Source organism: Mytilus trossulus, chromosome 6 (genome assembly GCF_036588685.1).
Source record: "Mytilus trossulus isolate FHL-02 chromosome 6, PNRI_Mtr1.1.1.hap1, whole genome shotgun sequence".
Classification (NCBI taxonomy): Eukaryota; Metazoa; Mollusca; class Bivalvia; order Mytilida; family Mytilidae; genus Mytilus; species Mytilus trossulus.
The window spans coordinates 28,133,383-28,161,278 of NC_086378.1; the positions used below are offsets into that span (position 1 = coordinate 28,133,383).

General features: G+C 33.0%; 1 protein-coding gene across 1 annotated transcript; it reads right to left on the minus strand.

Moving 5' to 3' along the window:
• Positions 1–86: 86 nt before the first annotated feature.
• On the minus strand, positions 87–27,036 carry LOC134722464 (uncharacterized). The gene is made up of 13 exons (XM_063586085.1): positions 26,898–27,036; positions 23,823–26,117; positions 23,338–23,518; positions 22,708–23,021; positions 19,535–19,921; positions 17,040–18,930; positions 11,620–11,665; positions 10,722–10,916; positions 7,461–10,002; positions 5,356–5,548; positions 4,737–5,041; positions 3,729–3,959; positions 87–2,456 (listed from the first exon to the last, which is right to left on the minus strand). Exons 2-13 carry the CDS (start codon positions 26,095–26,097, stop codon positions 457–459), a joined length of 10,560 nt encoding a protein of 3,519 aa, XP_063442155.1. The 5' UTR covers positions 26,098–26,117; positions 26,898–27,036; the 3' UTR covers positions 87–456.
• Between the last annotated feature and the right edge of the window lie 860 nt (positions 27,037–27,896).

The window sequence follows — 27,896 nt, forward strand, 5'->3', positions numbered from 1 at the left end:
TATGAAATATCAGAGGGTGGTAAAGGGTTATTTTCGTGCAACGTGTTTGCCATTTAAATTTCACGTGCAGCCGTGAAAAGGGTTCATTATTGACCGTGTTTCGTGAAATCGGCAAAAAGATCAACGTGCAAGAAATTTTAATTGTTCGTTCATTGTGAAAAGGTAATTTCATTTCTTCTTTCTTCTGTGCAGATACCCCCTTTTACGCCCCTCATATAACACTGACTATATATATATAGCAAGGAAATGAGACAAGTTTAACTGAAAATAATGATGATCAGGAAAACTGGAATTGATATATGCGTTCATATATTTCGTTACAATAAACTTTCATACTTTGGAATGTTAAATATTTTCTGTATTACTTCTACATAGACTTATAAAAATCTGTTTGAACGTATCATCAGATTATACTTCTACGTAGACGACGAAACTTCCCCTTTTATGCTTTGAATATCACGTTCTGATTAGAATCATGAGTCTCGGCCCACCTTGATCTTCGTCAGTTTTAATTGATTTCATTTTCACTTCCAATTCCTTTGCCTTTTCTTGGTTACCCAACTGTCGATATAATTTCGCAACATGTTCATAGTGTATGCGGCTGTCTATGCGGCCTACGATTTCTTCATAATCGTAGATATGTTCTTGGAATAATTCTATCTTGTCCATTTCGTCATAGCATTTTGATAAGTGTTTGTAAAATGTAACTAAGTACCTCAAAGAACAGTACACTTGCTTATATCTGGACTGATTTATCTGCTTAATAGTGTCATCATCCGTGATCTCATCATGGTTGGCTTCGTCACTTTTTAAATCTTTCTGAAGGACGGAAATTGAACAACGGAGAATTTCGGCACATTCTTCAAATTCTCCTCCTATCGCTAATTGACCAGTAAGGTCATAAATAGAATTCCACTTGTCGTCGGTGATGTCAACGTATACTCGACCCCAATCACCTGTATATTCCTCACCAAGAATGGCGGAAATAGGCAAGGAAGCTTTATCTGCCAGTAAAACCCGACATGTATTCGTCTTCCTTTCTTTATCCACTACTTGTGCGAAAGGTAATACACTGTCTGTATCGCTGAATGAAGTCAGGAACGTTTGTATGAAATCTTCAAACGTTGTACCGGACTCGTTATCAGCAACATCGACTGTCTCTTCAAAACCTGCTTCAAGGTATTGCAAAGCTTGGTTGTAAAAAATGAGAACTTTGGCCTTCATGCTATTTGTAGCTAATTTAAAACAAATTGGAACGAACACGGCTTCAACTAATTTATGTTTGTCCTTCGACCTTTTATAATCTTCTATGGACGATTCCAACTGATCTATTACCGGCAGAGTTATAAACGAATGACTTTCTAGTAAGAAGTAAACGGATGCAAATGGAAACCACCGCAGAGATTGTAAACGGTATTGTATGTTCCGCAGGTCTTCTTCTTCTACGTGCTCTATCATGTTATTTTCTGGAATAAAGTAATTTGGAAGATTTTGTTCCGCAATCCTCTGTGACAACCAAGCAATTTTATACATAATACAACCTCCTGGATTGGAAGACCATGCATGCTGTGGAATTACTTCACTACAATAAAACATGGTTGTCAAAAGACTATATGTTTTCAGCTTTACATTAAGAATTCGTGTATGGTGGTCTACGAGTGCTTTGAATACACGAAAACAATGCATCATCGAATCATTAAATGAGCCAACTAAAACCTTTTCTACTTCATTGAATACAAACTGAAATTCTATGTCTGGATTTTCACTAAATTCATGTGCACGTTTAATAACTGTACACCCTCTTTCATCCACCTCTTTGATTATTTCTGCAGAAGGCCAACCTGAAACTGGATTCCGATTTGTCCAATCGCGTGCCTGGTGTGGCCAAAAATCACAATCAAGTCCATCAAAGATTTTATAAGAGACTCCTCCAGACTTTTCTGGAAATATCGGTTTATCTCTGTTTCGCAACGAACGTAAAAACGCTTGTTGGCCATTTAACCACTCTATGCACCCAGTCCAGGCTGTGGTGTCTGTCGGTCTTAAACGTGTATATCCCGGAAGTGTATCACTGTCATCAATCATTACACTTGCTCCTAGAAGATCGAATGCTTGGTCTCCACCTCTTTCCAGTATAGGGCAAAAGCTTTTTGGCAGTTTCATAACAAATGTAAGCGATGCTAGATTTTTATCTTTAGGTGTCCTATTTTCAAGTATTTCGAAATGTTGCATAGCTGCTGTAAAATCCATCATATTACTGTCTAAACCCAACGAACCGCTTCCTATTCTAGTCATAAATTCCTTATGACTTTCAAATATACTGTCGAAATGTTCATGCAGGCTGATGAAAAATTTCGGTTTTACAAGAAGTTTAAGCAGATATGAGAGATGGACCATTGGGATGCCACTTATTGTGTCCACTTCAAATTTCTGTTTGACCAATGCGTTCATCGTTTCTAAAGAAATAAAAAAGAATTATAAAAGACGTTGATACAATACAAGACTCAATCATCCGCTGGATGTGAAAACATGATTAGTATATGGCAAATAAACAATTAAAACACAATAAATGAACAAATAAAAGCGAAACAATAGTTCACAAACACTATACAGAAACGACAGACTTAGCATCACGGACCTCACTTAATTTCGTGTATATTTCTCCAACAGTGGCTGCTTATAAGAACAGTCTTGCGACAACAGTGACAACCTTAGTGTTGCTTACAACAATTAAAAGTCTAGTGATATTTCGTTTAAGGAACCAGACATGAAAGAAAGGAGGACTGGATTATATCTGCAAGTCATTGTCATCTGTGACTGGACAATACAGTTCTCACGCTTAGTTTAAAGTCTTCAGATAAAATGCTAATATAAACTGAGCATCCCCAGAAAACGCAATCATATGATTTTTGCTAAGTGAAACTCCCAAAATTGTTTTTTCTATTAATGTATATTTGCTTTTATCTTCACGTCGCTCGTCATATTTTGTATTTTGTTTTTTACGAAACAAAATTTTAAATAATTATTTTTGTGTTCTATTTTTTATCTTCTTTTGATGTATTTTGATTGTTTTGCATTTTTTTTTCATGAAAGACCCAGTATCATAAAAGGTCAGATCAAAATGAGGTATAATATGCAGGTCAACTACACACACACACAATTCTAGCATGTATGTGAGCTTATTGTAAAACGAAATCAGAGTTGAATCCAAAAGGTGTTATTGTAACAATAATTTAAAATCTGATTTCTCCAATAATAATGATCGAAACGAAATGGTGTCGCAAAATTTTCTACTACACATGATGGCAAATAACCATATCAAGTATTTTTTTGTAAACACGATTTTAGAGTTTTGTTAACAAGATGTCATTGTTACAATACTAAAAAATCCCGTCACTTAAATAAAAAATGCCAAATCAAAATGAAGATATATTGAGAACAAAGTAGAAAACCTTTATATCAAACAGTCTCTCGTAATTGATGATTTCCGGACAAATATAGACCTTAGTTATGTCCCCATGTGTTGGACAGACGGGGATCATAAACATAGTCGTCCCAGTGGGGCTACAAACGGGGGTCAAAAATACAAAGCATGAGAAAGCTTACTGATTTTTAAGACCATATATTCAAATCATAAAAGCTTTAATTGCTACATAATGTAAAAACATGTCATATTCAGATATAACGCTTAGACAGTTGAGCAGTTGGACACTAGTATAGAAATTTACCTAATGTATCTTTGAAATATGTATCTGCTCCTGTTTGTCTTGGTGTTCTACAAATGCGTAAAATTTCATCTATTTCCTCTTTTTCTTTCTGAAAATGCTCAAATTTACCAGCATTCATATATTCTTTCAAGTTAGCAATTTTCTTAGAAGCTTCCTCACCCACAGAAGCAGCAATAGTTAAATCCAAATTTCCGTTATTGATAATCTGTGTGCCTCGCCGAATGTGTGCTCCTATTTAACAAATGAATCGATACATAAAGTAGTAACAACTGGATAAAAAGTGTACAAAACAACTCCAAATTAAAAAAAAAAACGGAAATTAAATTATCTATTAATATTCTTTTGACAGATACCCTTCATCACTATGATTATGGGGATGTAAAATAAATCATTTCATTTTTTTTCTAGTTTAACTTGAACAATCTTTTCAGTTATACAGTTTAAAACCGAACTTAATTGGTTTTACTGTCTTTTCCTGTAGTAATCAGGATTAATTGGTATTGCGGTATATTTCGGCAATATCGTCGGAATAATTTGAGAAGTATATAGAAAAATGTATGGTGTTTGCACTGTATAACCACGAGTTATCAAATGAAGAACGGCTGTCATAAAGTAGTCTCATATTTAGACGTGTATATATATACAGATTTTTGTAAAGTTGATTGAAGCCAGATATGAGTAATATGAAAGTAAAACGAATAAAATCAATGAACCAATATCACCACTATAAAATAACAGCAAACCTTATAAACCTTTAAAACTACGAAAAGGGACAGTAAACCCAATAATTTAAAAACACTTTCGAAAGAACATCAAAAATCTATATTGCAAGAACCTGACGAAAAAGAAACACATGTAAACACCTTTTGCGTTTAGAAATCAATACAGATTATTCTATTGGTCTGTAAATGTCTTTTCTGTTTTCATTGTGTCTTGGGTTGCTGTCTCATTGAAGTTAATCTTTATTTCCTGTTATTCTTATTCAAACCAGGTAAAAGTTTTACTTACGTAAAGGCCAGGAATATTCCCAAGATTTTGGTCTCAGACTGACGAAATGCATCATAGTCCTTATGTGCCCGATATATAGTTTTTCTTCCTCATAAAGATTCGTTGGTGTCAATTCAGTCATAGACATGAAAGAACTATAGACCACTATTTTCCTCCCAGTCATTTCTGAAATACCTCTCAGTATAATATCATCTCCCCACTGACCATCAATCTCCATCTTTAAAAGATATTCTTCCCAAGTTTCATTTGTCAGAAAAGCTTCCATGTGTGTTTCATCATCAACATGAGGTTTTTCTCGAAGAAACCTGAAGACAATAATGTATTAATTTCAAAGTTAATGCTCAGCTCCGTCCTTTTATGAATGTATGGTAAGAGATATCTATAAAATCAGTATTAATTTACGTATTGCTAAATAAAATAGAAAAAAAACTTTTGAAACTTTTTAAATTAAAACTGTATAGACTTTTCTTGTTAGGCAAATATACATTCGCTTGAAGTTTTTGATCCTTTTATTTTGCCATTTGAATTGGGACTATCTTTTTTGAATTTTCCTCCGGACTCAGTATTTTTATGATTTTACATTTTTTTTCATAAACACATTACGCTTCTACATACTTACTGCACTGCTTTTTTTCGGAGTCGATCAGCTGTATAGGAGAAGTCACCATTAATTCTAAGTTGATCAACAATTGCAGCAAACAGACAATTACCATCTCCTGAAACGTTTTTAACTTCATATCCCATTTTCTCCATAAATTCGGTCAAACCTGAAAGATGTTGTTTTATCATACAACGGGAACACTGGCAGTCGCCTGGAAATCAATTGAAACAAAAACGTAAAAATATTATTATCATTCATAAATCATTCAAATGAAACCGAATAATTTTTATATAGAATCAACACGGGTTCGATAATATTTATAATATAGGAGAACAAACACGTCATATTGCCTGTAGATAAAAATTGAAATATTTTTATGTTAAACTGATAATGTTTTTATTCTTAGGTATGAAAATATCGCGCAATACTAGTATTTACTGGACGTTAGCAAAAGTATTTCAACATAAACGGTTATTTTGACATCTTAACATTTTCTGAAAATTTGGAAAATGAATTGTGCAGTCATGTTTTATCTTTCAGTCAACTGTCTAACTTATTCACTGCGGCCAATTCGGTGCTGTTCAGACAATACGCTTGCAGTCCATTCACAGTACTGTTCTGTAGCCTTCCAGACAATCAAGCCTAATGTTGGTGTGAACAAGAAAATAACAACTACTCAATGATCTTGGCATAGACTAAAAGATCTTAAGTGACTGCAAGTGAATTGTCTGAATAATGCTAAATCTGTCACAGTGGGTAGGTTCAAAAGTTGACAGAAAGACTTGATATAAAGTCGCATCTCAATTATATTTCTAATATTACATGTATAAATATTCATTCATTTGACAGATCTTCAAAAGTATGTTTAATTAGTTATGTTAACAGTTTATAAAAATATTAAAAAAGATTTGAAATAAAAAAAAAGCCATTGTATCCAATTACAAAAAGGGGGCGATTCTATAGAATAAATATAATATTTATTTGAAAATTTGTACACTCCACTAGTCGAGTTGGTTTGAACTGCCCAAAAGTAGACGAAAATAAGATAAGATTGTTTGCTCACACTATTTTTCAATTTTTTTTTTATTAAATAAGTAAAATTTCTATCAAGTTTTCATATTTTTTAAATTATTATTTGATGCGTTTTAATATTAATAACATATTTCATTAGTGATTCTATTTGCAGTCTCTTGTGGACATTTGTCTCATTTGCAATCATACCACATCTTCTTTTTTTATTTTTTTATTTTGCAGTAATAAAATAAAATATTTGAGGTACTCTGTATTTATATGAAAGATGTACGATTATATATTTAATTTTATCTATATTTACAATTCAATTCTAATATTTTTTTGGTTTCAAAGAGTTTAATGTACAATTATGATATCAAAATTATTTATTACCCTTAAATTTAAATTTTAAGGTATTTTCTAATAATTAATCGCTTTTTAAATTAAAGTTGTTGGTTAAATTTGTTACAATATTTAAATTTTTTCATTTGCTATTTTCTTTTACGTCAATACTAAGGACAGCGGTTAGATCATTCTAGCTAGGATAATCCTCAAAGATAAAGCTCAAATAGCCTCGATGTGCATGCTGAGACTTGTCGTAAGTCGGTCCTTACCTTATCATAATTTCTGTCCTAGGAATATAATCTTATAGCACCAATCTTAGGACAGCATAATTTCGATAAACCTAGTTCTCATAATGTTATTATGTAACAAATATATTTTTATTTAAATGAATAAATGTCTTTTATTTACTCGCATTTATATTTTAGGCATTAAGCTTAATGCCTTCACACATTTTTCAGGATTTAAGCTTGAATCCAAGGATCATTTAGGCAATAGACTTACTGCCTAGGCGTTAGCTTATTGCCTAGGATTTAAGCTTAATGCCTAATTTCACTTATTGCCGCTAACATATTTATTCATAATACGGAAACCATAATTTAGTAAAAGTAAAATAAAAACTCGATTTCAATATCGTGATTTTGACTGTATGAGTCAAGTTTCTTTTATCCTTCTGTTTATTCATAAACGAGTAAAGAATTGATTAATGGGTCAAATAATCAGACTCGAAAATTAATCGACGTAAAACCCTTTCGAAACAAAAGTCTTACCTTCTGACGAATGTTCAGTGGTATACCACGACCTTCGTCCTTGACCTCTCTGTCCTCTAACTAGAGGTTCATTTGATATAGGATTATTGGAAACATTTTCCTTTGGTTTCCAAAGTTGTTCATTACCAGACTTCAGGAGTTGGTTATTTTGTGTGCTGTGGGTAAAGTCCTCGTCTTGTTCGGTAGAACTGCTATGCCATTCTTTCATATGATCACTGCTTGCTGGATATTTCGAATATTCATGGTCATACATTTTATCTTCTTGGGAATTATGATACTCTGGCTTGTGAAAAGAACGTCTTGCTTCATTATGCTTTGAATGTAATTCATTATGTGAAAAAATCGTTGTATCCGGACGTTGGGGATGAGGATAAATCATCGAGGACATCTGGTTGTATTGTGGCTGCCATGGGTCATATCCATCTAGATTCATGGACTGATTTGATCCCGTGCTCCAAGGCTGATTTGCTTGCATCTCAAATGAATGTTCCGCTGCCACAGTTTGAAATCCCCGACGTCTCCATGTACCACACTGTGATGATCCTTCTTCGCTTTGATAAAGATTGGATAAAGACTTATTTGTTTTAGGATCATGCCATTGAGTTTTAGAAAGCTCTATTTCCTCGCATCGAGTTTTATACTTCAATTCGATGCTTTCTTTTCCTCCATACGAACTTGATTTTGATTGTCCTAATTTGTCAAATGCACTTCTACGTTGACCTTCGTTTAAATCGTCTTTATTTCCAAAATGTCTTATCATAAATGATTGCTCACACGTATTCTTCTCTGACTCATCGCATTGCTTAGTTTCTTCAGTAATTTCTAAAATTTCATCACCAACTGAGACGCTTTCCATGTTTTCATTGTTGTACAATAGTTCCGTTGAATTTTTATCTTTGGGAGAATGTCTGTGGTTGGATATGGTATTCCCATTTGTAGGCATAATGCTTTCTAATTCGATGTCTTTTTCAATCGATGGAGACATTTTCCACTCTGAAGCTTTGTTTAAATTCTGTTTATCATCTTGTGGGCTTTTGTTTTTTTGTAAGTTTATTGATCCGATAAGACACAAATCTTTCATAAAGTTTACAGAATTATCGAATTCTTTTTTCACTACTGGTGCCTTGTATTTCTTACCTAATTCCGCATGCTCTTGAAAGGAATGGCTAGTGTTGACAGAAGAAGGTTTTATATTACAGTGAAACATATATATCCCTTTTCTTTGACCGAATTGTTCAGAAGTTGCACTTGTAAAATAGTTTTCATTATCCGAAATCGTTTGTGAAGATGACTTGGAGCAGTTTGGATTGTTCTTTCTTTCTGTAGGACTTGCATTCTTTTTACTCTCTGCTGAAAAGTTAAGCGACAATTCCGACTTGATATCATGTTCTGTTTTATTAAATGGTTCATCATTTAAAGAACATAATTTCTCGTCGAATACTAACATTTGGTTTTCAGATTTTGATTCATTTCCGTTCTCATTTAATGTTTGCTTTAACTTATTTTCAGTGTGGGATAATGACAACATTTCTACATTATGCTCAGTTTTCAGAGAGGAAAATTCAAATGAGTTCGAGTACTGCCCTGGTCTCTGCATTTCAGTAGGCACCTCCATACCCTCGTCTTCACTAGGTGCTCTTGTAGCTGCATTTATTTGGTGTTGATCATGTATCTCGTCTTTATTTTCCAGTGTCTGGTTGGTAAGATTCTTGCTGATATCTGTTCTTACTTCTGAAAAAGTTGTTGTTTCCAAAACATAATTTTCCATATTGTTCTCACTATTGTTATTATCTTTATCACGAGATAACTTTTGAAGGTGATCATATTCTGCTTGGTTTTCAAATTCTGTAATCAATTCTTCCTCACTTTCTTCTTCATTTGAAGCGACATCTAATTGTTTCGTTTGTAGTCCTTCGTTGCATGGTTGCATTAATGAAGAATCATTCTCAACATTGTTTATCGTATTTAGTTCATGTTTTTCCATGTTGGATTGCTCTTTAAAGGATGTTGCGTTTGCAGGAGATGTTTTTTCAAAGGAGCATTTGTCATCATTTGCCTCACTGGTCTTATTATCGTTTATTCCCTGTCTATGTTTGTCGTGACTTAATCCATTACAGGACACCATTTCCAGGGTGTTATTCTTCTGTTCGTCCAGTTCGGAACTCGTTTTGTCATCCTCTATGGTCGATATCAAATGTGTGGACTTTGTCACCTCATAGTTATCTTGTTTGTGAGAGGGGTGTTCAGTATGATCCTCCTCAAGCTCTGACGTTGCATCCGGATGTACATATGTAGGAATAGCATTTACTTTGTCAAGCAACCAGTTACTTTGTTTGTGATTTCTTTGGGAGTTCCTTGGAAACAACTGGGTGTTGGGTTTATCTGGTTTTATTTCATTAGTCTCTTCGTCAGAAGTATCTAGATCCCCCAGGTTATCGTATCCAAATAAAGCAAAAGTGTTCTGTGAATTCTCAGTGTCGGAATCGTATTTTAATTCGTCTTCAGAGTTTAGGAGGTTAGGCGTAAATTTGGTTCTCTGGTTCTGTATAACAATATAATCAAATTAGGAAATAGCATTCAGTCATTATTAGTTTTAACGTCTGTCATTTTTATTGCAATTTCTTTTCGACAGAGAAATGTTAGAGTATTTTTTTTGAAAATTAATTGATCATTTGCAGATTTTTATTGCTGTTTTTTTTTTTACTGGAAAACAATGGTAAACATGTATTTTTTTTTTACATCATTGTCTACCATGGATACTATAGAATGTGTTGAAAAAGAGTTAAAATTGTTGAAGTCCTTCAACGTAAATAAAACTTACGATACCCCTGAAACTAAACCCTTTGCTTACGGTATTGTTCTGATGATGTTTGACTTAATGTGAGAAAATTAATTGCATTGCATCTAGAAAATTCTGTATTATAAATAGGAACTTATATTTTCCGTTTATTTTTATATTTCTCTTGTACTCTTCATTATAATCGAAAAAAGCATCTACCATGGAGTTAAATAGAAGTGTAAATATTCAAATGTATTAAACTACAACTGGAAGCAGTTGGAAATCATTGCATTGTGTTTTCTTATACTTCCAAATGTTATCATACAAACGATCTCCTTTTTTTTTTTTTATTTTTATGTGTTTTATGTTGATTTCTCTTTATTTCAAAGACACTCATTTTACCTTAGTTTTTAGATGGATTTATCAATTTCTAGTTTTTACCTGTACATTTATTGCAAGTAATTATTAAATTGCATACTAACGTCACTGGCTGATTTTGAGTTAGTATCGTCCAGATCAACAGTATCATATGGATCGGTTTCGTGGACATCTGTCATCCTGTGTAGAGGAGATCCCCATATGAAAGAAATTTTGGAGTTTTTGGTCTTCGGTCCATTGCACATGATTCCTGTCACAAGATTGTCTTCTTCTTCGTCGTCGTCCATTTTCCCACAGAAGGTAAGTTTTTATTCAAAAAGTCGGTGAGTCTGAAAGAATGTGTGTTTAATTTATAGTATGTACAATTTATAAATGCTTCAACAGTCTAAATATCATAACATATCAAGATCCCAAATCACTGAAATACTTATTATTCTCTTGCCCTATAATGTCTATAATGTATGGTTAATTTTGCCACTCAATCAGCTCTATTTATTTGTACCATCCGACAATCCTCATCACAAAACAGATCATAGTAATATACAGAAACACATTTGATTGATCACAACGGACCATATTTTTCACTCGTAGGAGGAGACAAATATTTTACAATGAGAAAAAAGGTTGCAATGAGAAAAGAAAAATAGATATAGTTCAATATAGCTTCCTGCTTTTTATATTCCAAACAAATCCTCCGTACTAAGCCTCCGTATTTGCATATAAAAAAAACACTTTTAAGATTGTTTTTTCGGTAGTGAGTAATGCACACGTGTATCAAAATGTTTGAATAATTGAATATATGGGGTTATCAATGTTATAGCAACCCAAAATAACACACATTGAATATCGTCTTGAAACTATGAAATTTGATGTTCCATAAATTATGGCATTGTATTCGAATGAGAAGTATATTTGTCGTTAGTTAAAAATAAAGCATTTTTATCATTTTAAGTTAATTCTGCATCATAATTTGATAACTAATATATACATTATATAACTTACCAAAGCAATACTTCCTTTTTCTGAATCGAAAGTAGAGAATTCCCAACTAGATAAAGGGAAATAATCATAATAAAATTTATAAAATTTAAATACAAGGAAGGTTATATTATTACAATATAACCTTTAAAATTTAATGCTAAATATAAACTAAATTTAATTTAAAAAAATATGAAAATTCCCAAACGGAGTAAGAAAGAATGAACTGTCAAAATCCGCTTTTTAAGTTAAGGAAACTCTTTCAACTCTGTAATAGTTTTAATGCATTTCTAGATTAAGGAAGCTTAATTTTGTTATCACTACTAAATATGTTCATTGTAAAATATGTCGCCGAAAGTATTGGATTTATCAATATTGTTCATCAAAACCAAAAACAAAAATAACAAAAGATTAATTAAAATGATTGTGATTTCCTTGCGTACGACTTGACTTGAAACAGACGAGTAAACGCTACAGTGTGTTAACTTATAATATTTATATCAGAAAGAATAAACTAGGCATAGACTGCATGATATGCAGTAAAAATAATTTCTTTTATATGTAAAATATCACATTCATTTGATCAAATAATATCAACAAAGTCCGTTACCTATTTATCTATAGCCAGGAGCCTCTGGCATTTGTTAGTCTTGTATATTTAAGTTTTAGTTTCTTGTGTACAATTTGGAAATTAGTATGGCGTTCATTATCACTGAACTAGTAAGTATATATTTGTTTAGGGGCCAGCTGAAGGATACCTTCTTTTGTTGTTTTTTCTAAGGTCGGGTTGTTGTCTCTTTGACACATTACCCGTTTCCATTCTCAATTTTATTGACTATAAACAATACACATGCAAAAAGGTAAAATCGCAAATTGCAGTGGTTGTCGTTTTTAAACTATAGTAACCTTTTTTTCATAATTTTTGAAGATTTGTTTTAATGAAAAATTTGTTATGAATTTATTATTCTAATTTCACATTTTATCATAAACATTATTCTTTTTGGTCGCATAGCTAATCAACTGTTTCGGTTATTATACATCCTTGGAGCTCAACTATTCGGCTTTGACCATTTCTGTTCATGTTAATTTTATAGCACATACCCAGGTGTATACCGGTGCTGGTGGTATACCAAGTCCCGAGGGTATCATAAGCTCAACAGTCAGTACTTTGGCCCTTACATGATTTTATACATACCTTTCTTAATCATGTTTATGTGTCCATTTATGATTTTAGAAATTTATAACAAAGGCTTTAACATGTTTAACGACCTCAGGCAAAGTTGACCTTAGATAAATTTGTTTATTATTTTTGGAGTTCTTTCTGGTCGTATAGGTCTTAAACTGTTCGGTTCTTACTATTCATTGGCTTTCAAACATTTGTCTTTGAGAGTTTCTGATGAAAGTATAAATCCAGGAAAACGCTTCGGACGGATCACATTGCATTTTTCAATAAATACCGAATGCTATACCTAGTAATCTGGTTTCGATCGTAGACATAACTTGTACACAATACTCACTTCTGATTCGTATCTCACTTGCAAGAAAATAATTTTACTTGCAATTGTATGCTGTTCCACTGGCATCTAGTTCCCATAGTCTTTGAATACAGTAGATGATAGATATAAACTTTTATAGCATTTAAAGGTGCTATAGTCATTATTCTGAACAATACCATAAATCTATATTTTATTCTTCAAAATAAATTTGGTTTGAATTTCCTGTTGTCAGTAGATCTTTATTACTTACAATATCTTCTGATCCAATTAGAGATTTATTATCCAAGCGTTATATAAGTTCTAAAAAATACTTTTGTTCTAATCAAAACTCGACATACAAACTTTGAGATATTAAACTAGAACGATCATTTTAGTTTTTTAAATATTATATAAAATTTAAATATATATATTTGTATCCCTCGAACAACATACAAATTTAAAGAATTTGGTGTGCCTTAATCTTTTACCAGAAAATGTTTGATTGAAATAATATGATAATCCATTCTAACAGTGGAGTGATATCAAAAGTGGGGAGTCTGTTACTAGAACACAGCCACGTCCGGTTCGATAGAATAAAACACTGCAATAACTCTTTCAGGGATGCCTTGTGTGGATTCCTGTCAATGTTTACCCCTATCCAATAAATTATATTAGCATTTCCCAGTCGTAATTGAAATTTTAGTCCTTCATACTAGTCGACCAATGTAACAGAACCTATTTCTGTTGCATTTTCTATTAGTGTATTTAAGTCGTTAATTTGCACAAAACATGTAACACTAAACGATAGGCATACAATAATACATCTATTTAACAATTTTGTATTAATGATGCACAATGGTGTCACTCAATGTTCTTTTAAATCCTTTTTCATACTGGGTATTTGTACTGTCCATGTATATTTTGTTATTTGACCTCATGATCTAGTTTTATTCCACTGTTTATCTCATTTTTGGTTGTATCTCATTTTTTGTTTGCAACAACTAGTATTTTACAAAATCCACTTCCGATACCCTCCTTTGTTCATTTTTCATTGGAGATCTCAGTCTCAATTAGGCTACTATTATAATAATTGTAAACTTCAATTTTCATGGAATTTGTTTTTTCTCCGGTATTTCATAGGAAACATATACATTGCTCAGTTTTACCTTAGTTATGATTTCGTCCGGTATTTTTAGTTGTTTTGGTGTAACTTCATACTATAACATCAAATAATACTTTAATTAATTAGTAATGTTTTGGTGATATCTATTGGACGTCGTTCTGTACATCCGGTCGTTGTGTTTTTGTATTATGGTATTCGTGTCTTTCACTTTTGCTAATGTGCTTTTTTTTATATAGCCTTTTGTGTTTCTTTGTAACATCACGTAGCTTTGTACGTTATTGTGTTATTGTGCTATTTTATTTTCATTTTGTATTCTTGTCTTTCATTTTTGCTTCTGTGCTGTCTATATGCCTTGGTGTGTTTCTTTGATACATATTTGTTTGTTTTCATAGTGAATAATTTATAACACAATGTTGCCTGCTGTATCCCTAATTTTGACATTTTAATCTATTATAGATATAGGAAGATGTGGTGTGAGTGCCAATGAGACAACTCTCCATCCAAATAACAATTTAAAAAAAGTAAACCATTATAGGTCAATGTACGGCCTTTAACACGGAGCTTTGGCTCACACCGATGTCCGTTTGTTATTATGTCTGTTTGTTTTGTTTACACATCGTTGTCAATATAATGGAATTGTATGCGACTGTCATACAAGTGAGAGGTTAGACTAGATATAAAACAAGGTTTAATCTACCATTTTTAACTTAAGAAGACACCTGTACCAAGTCACTCGTTTTACAGTTGTAATATCCATTCGTTCGGTGTAATTGAGGTTTTGATTTGGCTATTTAATTTGGGACTTTCCTTTATGAATTTTCCGCGGAGTTCAGTATTTTTGTGATTTGACTTTTTAGTGTTTAGAGTGTTTTATTATCTAATGCCTAGTGAATAATCTAAAGGTTCATTTGGCCGAGGAAATATCGAGTCCCTACTTGGAAAGTCGATGATGTGTTTCGCTATTTTTTCAGTTGTAATGTAACGAATTTTGTTTCATATCTAAAAATCAGAAATCTGATCTAACCGTCGAAGACCTAATAGAAAAAAACAAAACAAAAAAGAACACAAAGTAAATCTCAAACCTGGAAGGTATCAGAGATGAATCAGTGAAATGTATGCCCTAATTTAAAATGATTTCGATAGTATTCCCAATTTATATCAACCAATATATACGTTTTGTCATTCATTTGCCAAAGTACTGGTGATAATCTCGCAATACGAATGAATACATATTAATTAATATGAGATAGAGACGAACGATACCAATGAGACATTTAAACTCATTAATCGAATTTGGCTGACAACTGACAAGATAAAGACCAAAAGTCAAAAGCAGTATACTGATCACAACATGGAAAAAAGTCTGCGGCTGGATGGACTCAGAGCAATACGGACTATCGGGGGTGTTCTCAGGTGCGCCGAGAACAGTAGGCAGGACCCACTATACATGCACCCATCGTGTTGTTCATATAAATAGGTCTTATTATGATTTAATAAATCTTATTGCGTCAAGTTGCATTACAACAACCGGTATTTTCTACAAGCAGATTGTATAATGGGTTGATAATTATTGAAGCAATGATCGAAAGTAATGTTCGCATTATTTTTTTTATCGAAAAAAATGGTTCTTGATATAGGTTTTCATTAATCTTGAAGTGTTCTTAAGACATAAGTATTTACTGTAAGGAACAGTTCGGCCATTTTGGAGCAATCGTAATTCAATCTTCAGTTCAGCAAGCGGTATTTTCACTGTTTTTGTTAGAGCGACACTGACGCGTCTATATCACATTTACCAATTCAATTTAATTCAATATTCTAAGCTTATGCATACCATTACAAAACACGATTATAAACAGATTCATTTTTTATACATAAGCCAATCTGTACAGATTTATTCGAAAAGATAACAAATATAACAACATGTTTATATACAATAAATTTCAAATAAAATGGTTAACATAATCAACATATTTTTAATATTATTGACAACATAAAACTTTTCGGCGTCTTTTCAGAATAAATTTAAAGGTTTCTGGCACATAACATATAAATATCTTTATTCCAAAATTTCAAAAAAATGTATTTGAAAGCGATTAACCCGATAAACTTGATTTGATTCTTAGTTAGCTTTATCTCTTTCAGGAAAGCTTTCATGAAAACCAATAATGCTGAAATACTATATCAGCAGAGCGCTGTATTGCTTGAATATTACTATATAAGAAAATGAAAACATGCAGTTCGAAAATAGAATGAAAATGTTTGAACCAAATTTGGCAAAATTATTGCATTTATTCATATTCTTAAACGTTTTCACACAAGTGAGTAGGTATTCGACCAAACGATATATAATTGTTCAAATGCGAATTATGTTCAGTTTTACATGTTGGAAAATGGTTTATCTTATTTCTTGAAAGCTGAAAAGAAAAGGTGGAGATTCGACGATTTTAAATTGCAAAACGGAAGAAGTAGATAATGGAACCAAAAAAAATTAAAATTAAAGTAAATTAATTTTAGATCCAAACTTTAGTCGTCTTATGGCAATGTTATAATATCAGTGCTTTTATCTAAATGAGTAATGTTCATGTCTATTGAAAGTCAGCATTCGTGTATGTATAAATTATCAAACAAGAAATGAAAAACCAGACAATCAGGTATGTTTAACAGATTTTCGTTTGTCTAAAAACTTATATACATAAGAGACAGATGTTCGTATTATCATTCTTTGTAATCACGTTCATAATCTAAGCATGTTTTTTTTATATAGACAAGTTCCATGTATAGCACTGCCAATCTAAACGCATGTGCTGTGCTTATTATGTTGCTGTTGATCAGCTTTTCCATGATACAGGTCAGCTTTCTCCACATTCCCAAGAGCGTCCCATGTTTCTGCTAATCTTTTAAAGTAACATGGATATGATAAAGTTTCAACTAGTTCTTCGAAATCATGAATGAATTCTTGAAACAAAATTGTTTGCTTCATGTGATTATAACAATCGATTAAATTATTGTACAAACTATACAATGTATAGTGAAAGTTCTGGGTGGTTTTAATATTCTTTTCTGCAATCTGTTTTTTCACTTCCTCATCAGTTATTTCGCTCACATCAATAATTTCTTCCTTAAACGCACATCTTCCAAGAGCTATTCCACATCGGAAAAAATGGGCTGCCGATTCTTTTTTGTCAATCGTCATTAAATAATTAGCAAGACTTTGCAAATATTCAATGTCATCCAGTTTGCTCCCATCAGGTATAGGAAATTCATTATATTTCCCGCCAGCTTCTCTGCCTCCAACATTTCCCACAATACGCACATTGTCCGAGTCCACCATTTTACTTAAGACTTTCGTTGTTAATTTACTGTCAACAAAGTCGGTGAAAAAATATCGAGTGATTGGGTCCTCTACTGCATAAGCGAAAGGTTCAATAAACTGCTCAAATGTTTGTGGAATGTCCACCTTTCTTTGTTTTTCAAGGTCATATATACTGTCATATGCCCGCTCTATCATATTAAACCCTTTCTCGAAATCGTGCACTCCAAACATTACTAGACGCTTAGCAAGTTCTATGAGAGTTGGACAGAAAGCTTGCTCTACCGATTTTAAATGATCTCTGTCATTTCGGAATCGATGCAAATCGTTGACGATTGGATCGATTATCCATTGATTTCTTAGGTGGTTGTTTTCGGCAAAAACGTTGAAGGCCATAAGGGGAAATAGACGGATTTGTTCTAAGCACATGAGTAAATTATCCATTTCTAAATCTGAATATTCCTCTAACAAATTGACTGAAGCCATTATATAGTGAGGAAGACAACGACGATGTAGATATAAAATGAGTGATGATATCAAAAACAAAATTCCACCACCAATGTTGGTTGACCAGACAGAGATTGGGACAGTTTCACAACTATACAGCATGACAGTTTTCAGATGGTTCGTTCGAAGTCCTCGTTGGACGGTCTCAGTTTGAAAGTTGGTTATCATTTTAAACAATCTCAAGGCATATTTCATATTTGGATTCATCATATCTCGCAAAAGGTCGGTTTCGACGGTTGGAAATACAAACTGCCATTCAATATCAGAGTTCTGATTAGAGCTTTTACTGTATTTGCGAACGTAGCATGCTCTACTGGCAAGTTCTTTCAGCATTTCTGAGTCTGGGAATCCACTCGGTCTTTCTCTTGTGTGCCATTCGGATGTTAACGATTCTGGCCACTGTGAACATTCTATCCCTTGTGTAATCTTTGGGTGAATATTTTGATTACAGAAAGTTACTGTGAATTCAGAATTAAGCGCACGAAGGTAAACAGTTTCTTTGATTTTTTCTGTTGTACTAGATTCAAAATACTCTGGGTATGGAATTTGAAGTGTTAGATTTCCAGGAGCGCAGGAATTTGTGTCAACCAGAAGCGAATGTGGACCAATAGCGCTTTCAGCTTCATATACAATGTTGGCAACGTCTGACTGGTAAAACATTATTTGAGGCTGAATTGTAGTGTGGTGGCAACACCAATTTAGAGAGACTACCATTCTCTCGCCGACTGACCCATAAACTACGACATCAACATTTTGGTCTCTGGCAGAAGTTTTCACGTGATAATTTAAATTGTTCAATTTATTGTCAACATAAATTTCCGATGGTTCAAGTAGTTGTCTTAAATAGAAGGAGAGATGTTGCGTTGGAACTCCACTCAGTGGGTCGATGAAATTAGCTTCCATGACTAGTCTATTGAGATCTACAAATAAATAAAAACTATTGTAAATTGTAAATCACAGGCGCTATATGTAATTTAATGTAAAAGCAATTGTGATTAAATTTTTCGAAATACGTTTTTTTCCACCTTACTTATATGTACCTTAAAGATAACTCAACAAATAGAGATATTTGTTGTTAAATACTGTTCTATATAAAAAGCTACATGAAGATATATTTAACCGTAAATATATATAAAAAGTCTATATGGCCATGCATAATATAATTTTCTCAAAATACAATCAAAAGATATAAGTGAGGATGTCAGTTTATTTTCGACTTTAAGTTTAAATGTCCATCTGGTATCTCCCGCCCCTCTTGTGAATTCATTACATCCTAAACTTGTACGATGAAGACAAGTATTAATTGACAGTTTGTTTGTATCATGTGTGCATATAATGGATTTTATTAAGGGGCATTTTAATAAGCCTGGTATTTTTTATAACTAATTAAAATGACGTTTTCATAAATATTAGATTAAAATGCCTAAAGTGTTGGTTTTAATCTTATATGGGTGTAAATGACATTATGTACGTTCAGTTAAATCTACTGATTCCTGCAATGATTTATTCAAGTTATATGTGTACCTTGTGTATCAAACAGTATTTCTGTTGCTTTGAAATTATGCGATTTTTGTAGCAGTTCTGTATTTTGAAAAGCTATGTAGGACAAATCTAGTTCACCATTAGCAGCATTGCTTTCATTATTGCATGCTGACATTTTATCAGTTTGTTGCGTATCACATACGCCAGTCTCTTTATTTCCTTGTTCCAAGTTTTCATCGTCAACCGTCAGCTCTGTTCTATCATGATTATCCTCAGTTTGGTCTTGGTCTATATGTATGATTTCTTTATCTGCCAGGTCAGTTCCTTCTTCTCTTGTATGCAAAACACTCTGCTGGTCATCGTCAAAAACATGGTCTTGGTTAGGACTGTGTGGATTCTGTAACTCGTGCATTGATTTCATTTTGGCACCTTAAAAACATATTGCATTAAATTGATCGTTAGCTATATTGCAATGTACAATTACGAATTTCCCTTGTTATCTTCTTCGTCTCTTAAATTATCAGTTTTCCTATTGACTTTAAATATAAACTAGAGGCTCCAAAGAGCCTGTGTCGCTCACCTTGGTCTATGTGAATATCAAACAAGGGAAGCAGATGGATTCATGACAAAATTGTGTTTTGGTGATGGTGATGTGTTTGTAAATCTGACTTTACTAAACAGTCTTGCTGCTTACATTTATCTCTATCTATAATGAACTTGGCCCAGTAGTTTCAGTGGAAAATGTTAATAAAAATTTACAAATTTTATGAAAATTGTTAAAAATTGACTATAAAGGACAATAACTCCTTAGGGTGTCAATTGACCATTTCGGTCATGTTGCCTTATTTGTAAATCTTACTTTGCTGAACATAATTGCTGTTTACAGTTTATCTGTATCTATAATAATATTCAAGATAATAACCAAAAACAGCAAAATTTCCCTAAAATTACCAATTCAGGGGCAGCAACCCAACAATGGGTAGTCAGATTCATCTGAAAATTAAAGGGCAGATAGATCTTGATATGATAAACAGTTTTACCACCTGTCAGATTTGCTCTAAATGCTTTGGTTTTTGAGGTATAAGCCAAAAACTGCCTTTTTCCCCTATGTTCTATTTTAGCTGTGGCGGCCATCTTGATTTGATGGTCGGGTCACCGGACACAGTTTTAAAACAAGATACCCCAAAGATGATTGTTGTCAAGTTTGGATTAATTTGGCCTAGTAGTTTCAGAGGAGAAGATTTTTGTAAAAAGATAACTAAGATTTACGAAAAATGGTTAAAAATTGACTATAAAGGGCAATAACTCCTAAAAGGGGTCAACTGACCATTTCGGTCATGTTGACTTATTTGTAAATCTTACTTTGCTTAACATTATTGCTGTTTACAGTTTATCTCTATCTATAATAATATTCAAGATAATAACCAAAAACAGCAAAATTTCCACAAAATTATCAATTCAGGGGCAACAACCCAACAACGGGTTGATTGATTCATCTGAAAATTTCAGGGCAGATAGATCTTGACCTGATAAACATTTTTACCCCTTGTCAGATTTCCTCTAAATGCTTTGGTTTTTGAGTTATAATCCAAAAACTGCATTTTACCCCATGTTCTATTTTTAGCCGTGGCGGCCATCTTGGTTGGTTGACCGGGTCACGCCACACATTTTTTAAACAAGATACCCCAATGATGATTGTGGCCAAGTTTGGTTCAATTTGGCTTAGTAGTTTCAGAGGAGAAGATTTTTGTAAAAGATAACTAAGATTTACGAAAAATGGTTAAAAATTGACTATAAAGGGCAATAACTCCTAAAGGGGTCAACTGACCATTTCGGTCATGTTGACTTATTTGTAAATCCTACTTTGCTAAACATTATTGCTGTTTACAGTTTATCTCTATCTATAATAATATTCAAGATAATAACCAAAAACAGCAAAATTTCCACAAAATTACCAATTCAGGGGCAGCAACCCAACAACGGGTTGACTGATTTATCTGAAAATTTCAGGGCAGATAGATCTTGACCTGATCAACAATTTTACCCAATGTCAGATTTCCTCTTAATGCTTTGGTTTTTGAGTTATAAGCCAAAAACTGCATTTTACCCCTATGTTCTATTTTTAGCCGTGGCGGCCATCTTGGTTGGTTGACCGGGTCACGCCACACATTTTTTAAACTAGATACCCCAATGATGATTGTGGCCAAGTTTGGTTCAATTTGGCCCAGTAGTTTCAGAGGAGAAGATTTTTGTAAAAGTTAACAACGACGACGGACGACGGACGACAGACGACGGACGACGACGGACGCCGGACGCAAAGTGATGGGAAAAGCTCACTTGGCCCTTCGGGCCAGGTGAGCTAAAAAGAAGATGTGTTATGATTGCCAATGAGACAACTGTCCAAAAGAGACCAAAATGACACACACATCAACAACCATAGGCCACAGTACGGCCTTTAACAATGAGCAAAGCCCATACCGCATAGTCAGCTATAAAAGGCCCCGATATGACAATGTAAAACAATTCAAACAAGAAAACTAACGGCCTTATTTATATAAAAAAAATGAACGAAAAAAAATATGTAACACATAAACAAACGACAACCACTGAATTACAAAATTCATTTCTGATTAAAGTAGTTATTAGTGTTCTGTTACATTTACAGTTGTTGTCCATTCGTTTGATGTGTTTTATCATTTGATTTTGGCATTTGATTAGTGACTTTGATTTTTCCTTGGAGTTCACTATTTTTGTGGTTTTACTTTTTAAGAGTTATAAAACCTTTGCATGATTTACAAAGCTTGATTTTTTGTAATAATGACTACTGACGCTAATTCTTTCCACGAAAACAAAATTATCCGCAGATTAAAACGATGACTGTTTTGTATCTAAATACCAGAGATAAATGCATGACTTGTAAACCATTAACGATACTGATTCGAAATATAATAATAAAAAGTAAAATCACAAAAATACTGAACTCAGAGGAAAATCAATTTGGAAAGTCCATAATCACATGGCAAAATCAAAAAACAAAACGCATCAAAAACGAATGGACAAGAACTGTCATATTCCTGACTTGGTACAGGCATTTTCAAATCTAGAAAATGGTGGATTAAACCTGGTTCTATAGCGCTAACCCTCTCACTTTAATAACAATATATAAAGACTTTTCCGGAACATAAGTGAATACAGAAGCTTTATTGATGACTTACGTATTGCCCATGTTTCTTTCCAGTTACTTGGTCTAAGACTAACATAGTGATATTCTCCCATATGTCCAAGTAAAACTATATCTATCTGTGTTTCATCATGAGTAGAGTGCCAAGGGTTGAGCTCTGTTTTCACAAGATCAGAGTTTATGACTAGAATTCTACAATGTGTGACTTCTGAAACACCTTGCAAAACCATATGGTCGCCCCACTCTCCTTTTCTTTCCATTCTACGTAAATATTCGTCCCACGATTCAGTATCTAAAAATGAGTCGAGGTGGGTTCCGTCTCTATGGGTCGGACACTTCCTTAGAAACCTTAAAGATATGAAATACATGAAGAAAATCAACGCATGAATTATCAATTCCTTATATTACAATAAAAATACATGTATACTAAATATTTTGATAGTCACGACAAATCAACCACAAATATGTGATTTTTATGTTTTTTCATTTGTAAAATTTGAGTCGTTGTTCGTTATTTTTATTTCTACTAAAATGACTGTGCTTCACATGCGACTGTATAGATGCTGTTACACATTTGGTCTAAGAAAGGTATAATTTCATAATTTGGTGAATCTTAAAAGACGGAAAAAAATATAATACGATGCATATGGAGTAAAATACTGACTCTACAGCTTCTTTTCGAAGAGAGTCTGGTGTAAATCTAAAGTTTCCATTTATCCACAGCTGGTCAACGACTGCACTGAACATACAATTACCATCAGCACTAACATTATGGACATCTAAGAAATTTTCATCAGCAAATATAGAAAGTTTGTCCATCATATCAGCTTTACATCTATGTTTATCTGTAAAAGAAAAATCTTACGTAAAAATATGCCAAAGGAACATTTCCGATATAGGCGTATTATTTTTATCTCTTTTAATAACTTATGTGTGTTGTCTTTATAAAACAAAAGAAGTTAAACCTTATACATAGCATAAAAGCATGGCAATTTTTATGTCATCTTATATTTAGAACTATCATTTCATTTAGTATTATTTTCAAAACTGGTTTGTTTGATGTTGGAGACCTTATTTTAGAAACACAATTGTAAGATTTATTAATTCAAATATAATTTTATACAAGACCAAGTATAACTATTGACTTACATTTCGTCTTGTATCCATGTTTCATTTTTGGGTATGATATTTTATTATACGACAGTCCTTTCTTGTTAGTGTGATTTTGAATATATAATGGGTTATTATATGACTTGGTTTGATGGACAGTCTGACATGATCCTTTCAGAACATGGTTTCCGTTGTCATGTTGGTGTTCTTCTTGTCTAGGTGGAAGCATTTTGCTTTGGTTATGTGTATCATTGAATTCATACTCCTCCTTGGCGTCCTCCGTGTCGTCAAATGGCTTGTTAGCTTCTGCTACAACTTCTATAACTGATTTTGTTACCTCCATACCAGCTGAATACAACTCATTCCTGGATGATAGATCTTGCTCCTGGTTATATCCTTCTCCTTCCTTACTTGCAGGCGGAAATGACGTGTAGACATCCTGAAATCCTTCAACAGCTTGTTCAAACTCTTCTCTGGCTCGTTGCACCTTAAGTCCAGCGTATAAGCTCGATGCTTCTCTTACATCTGAAGAAGCTTTTTCTTGTATTTTGTTCTCTTCAACTATTTCTTTTGATGTTTTGTTGTTTGGAATTTTGGATGAAATACTATTTTTTAAAATAAAATCTTGTTTTTCACTGTGTTTGATAGGTGGTCTCGTGCTGGGTTGACACGTTTCTATATTTACCTCATGGCACGGCATTCCGGTTGGATGAAAACTCATCACATTATACTGATGTGGATTTTTATTCAATAAACCATTTCCTTGGTTCGAAGTTTTGTCCATACTCGTTTTTGCCATTTGCAATGTCGACCCGTTTTCTTTATTTGTCACTGCTCTCTCGTTATTTTTATCAACTAAACCTGACTCGTCGGATTCAGTACACTTATGACTGCTTTTCAATGTCAATGGGTATTTCAGAATATGTAATAATACTTCTTTCATATCTATTATATTCCCACATTTTTCACATAAAATATTGTATATTTCATTAACCGATGAATACACAAAATCAGTTTGTGTGCCACAGTCTTTTATTCGACCTGTTTTCTGACTCTCCAACGATTGCTTTTGAATCCTAAGATTACTCTTTTTTGAGTTCATGGTGTCATCTAATTTCCAGTTTTCAGGCTGACCATATATTTCTTTTTTGTCTTTTTGATTCTGTTTTATTTCATCGTTTATCTCATTTTTGGTGACAACAAGCCCGTGACTAGTTTCGCCTCCGATGCCATCATTTGTATTTTGATCATTGTCACTCTCAAGGCTACTTATGGAAGTACTTTCATCCTCACTTTTCAAGGAATTCGTATTTTTTTCTGGCCCTTCATATGAAACACTAGCATTTCTCAGTTTCTCCTCAGTTTCGACTTCGTCGAATATTTCTAGTTGTTTTTGTAAAACTTCATTCTTTCGATATGTTGCACCTATTGAATGTTCTACTGGATCCTTTTGTTGCGGAAATACCGAGTCCTTTCTTGGGAATTTCATCATGCCGTTCGACGTTTGCTCCGCTGTAAGGTAACAAATTTCATTTTCCTCAATTGTTTTGTTACACAATTGCTTATCAGTTGTACTATTGGTACATTCTGAGTTTTCACTGTGAAATTTACTACTCTCTTCAAATGGTGAACATACTTCCATTGCTTTGCTCCTCATGTCAGAGTTGTCAGTACTATACATTCTGTGTTCTTCTCCCTCATTCATATTTACTAATATATCGTCTGTCTCTATGGTGTCAATTATTTCTTCAGTGTTTTGACCGGAAACCTCGTTCGATATCGGGTGATATGTTTTTATAATTTCATCTTCTTGACCTGTAGGTTTTGAGAGTTCAATAACAGACTGTCCTGTTATAGTTTTTTCCAGATGAGTCGAGGACTTTGTTTCATTTGTGTCCTTCCAAAGAATGTCACAATAACCATCTGTGTGGTCGGTGCTATGTATTAAAGTTCCTACATTTTCTTCTTTTGAATAAGTTGGTTTTAAATCTACCCCTGGAACCTCGGGTCTGAGTATGTGTTCATGACTAGAAAGGACGAGATTTTCCCCATCTTTATATCTTTCAGGAAACTGTGAATCATTCAATATGGGACGACTAGCTTCATCCAAAGATTCATTATTTCTTCCTTTATCGTCATCTTCCTTTGAGGAAGTTGATACAAGCGATGAACAAGTGTTGTCAAAAAAACTGTTTAAAGATCTACCAAGATTTACGTTCTTCTCTATCACTTTTGTTTTCCCCGTGTGGAAATTGTTAACGTACTGAACTTTTTTCTTTTTATCAATAGGACTATTTTCCCCTGAAGTATCCATTACTGCTCTTTAATATAGATCTACAAAATAAATCTTACTTGTTCTAATGTCTTAGAAGAATATGGAAACAATGAATAGCAATTCTATTACAATAAACTCATCATAAACCACTTACAATGTTGCATGCCAGATGCGCATTGACTCGTTTGTGACATTTGAATTAAAGTAAAATAAAAAGGCCAAATAAGCATGATAAGTATGATCTTGATGATCGATTGGGACGATGTTCACAACAAAACAATAACTTAGCTTAACCAATATTGAAGATTATAAGTGATCGCTATTATGAAGATTGTTGAGTCATGTCAAAATCCTTTTCTATTGTCTTTAATATAAAATGTCATGTTGTGAGTGCCCACATTTCCTGTATTTTCAATCGTTTGATATTCGCTTCAATTGTTGATTTTAAAAATTAATTATTGTTTTTCGTTACGGAGATTTTCTATAATATCTTATTAAGAGACTATCTCTTAAGTGGATGCATGGATATTTACAACTATTCATTCCAATTTTGGTTTTTATTTTTTTAGTTGTAAAGTGAAACAAGGAATGTCGATCAGCTGATTTCCTTGGTGTAGTTTCAGAGACAATTTTATATTCATTCATTAACTTAGTAAAGAAGACATAATATAAACATTGTTATCTTTATTTTCTTTAAGATAAATATTTTACCTGCAAAATCTTCCTGGAAGATAAAAATGTAAAATTCACATATTCATTTGGATATCCCGTTGCTTGAAACCAAACCGAAAGTCGCCAAGTAGACTAGGTTTTTTCAACAATATATAAAGTCTGCTTACCTATTTTGGTAGATGGTGTAGTCGTTTCATTCTGTTTGTCTGGATTTATAAAAAGAGTAAATATTTCGTCAATGTAGAGAGCATTTTTACTAATTTAAATGTCAACAATGACGGAAAAGGAAGTTTAAAATATTTAACTGTAAAATTTGTGTGTACTATTTATAACAAAGTAATCACGTGATCTTGTTGTTTAATTGAAGATCAAAATATAGAAAAGAATAAACAACAGCTAGATAGCCTGAAAAAAAAAGTTCTGTGCAGTAAACTATTGTTGGTATACCGTATAAAGATATTATTGCATTCATATAAAAATTATTCTAATAAAGTTGTCAAATCACTTTTTTTTTTATTTTAAAAATGCATAACGTAAACATAATTTACAAATCTTATTTAATTTGGTGACTGTTGAAAGGAAACTAAGAATGCTTACTAATTTGAAGGTCTTGGAATAGAAGTGAACCAAAATATGACCTTGATGAACAATCAGCACATTATAGCATTGAGCAGGTGAACAATAAATGAGATTATTAAGCGGGGTTTTTTTTAATTATTTTCCTTGTGTTCCGATTTTGTTGATTTAACATTCAGGCACAACAGTTGTTAGACTCAACTGCATTCACTTTTTTTCGTTTAGAATCGGTTAATAATTTCATCCTCGAACTTTAATTGGATATAGGAAGATGTGGTGTGAGTGCCCATGAGACAACTCTCCATCCAAATAACAATTTAAAAATTAAACCATTATAGGTTAAAGTACGGCCTTCAACACGGAGCCTTGGCTCACACCGAACAACAAGCTATAAAGGGCCCCAAAATTACTAGTGTAAAATTTAAATTTGTTTACTTTTTCTTCGTCGCATTTTTTTTCTTTGTCACCGGCTCCTTGGGATTGCTGAATGTATATTTAGAGATGTCATTGTTAACGGGAAAAGTTGTATCTGAATAGGATTACAAAAGGATAATACAATGTAAACAACAGCAGTACATTGTTTACAATTT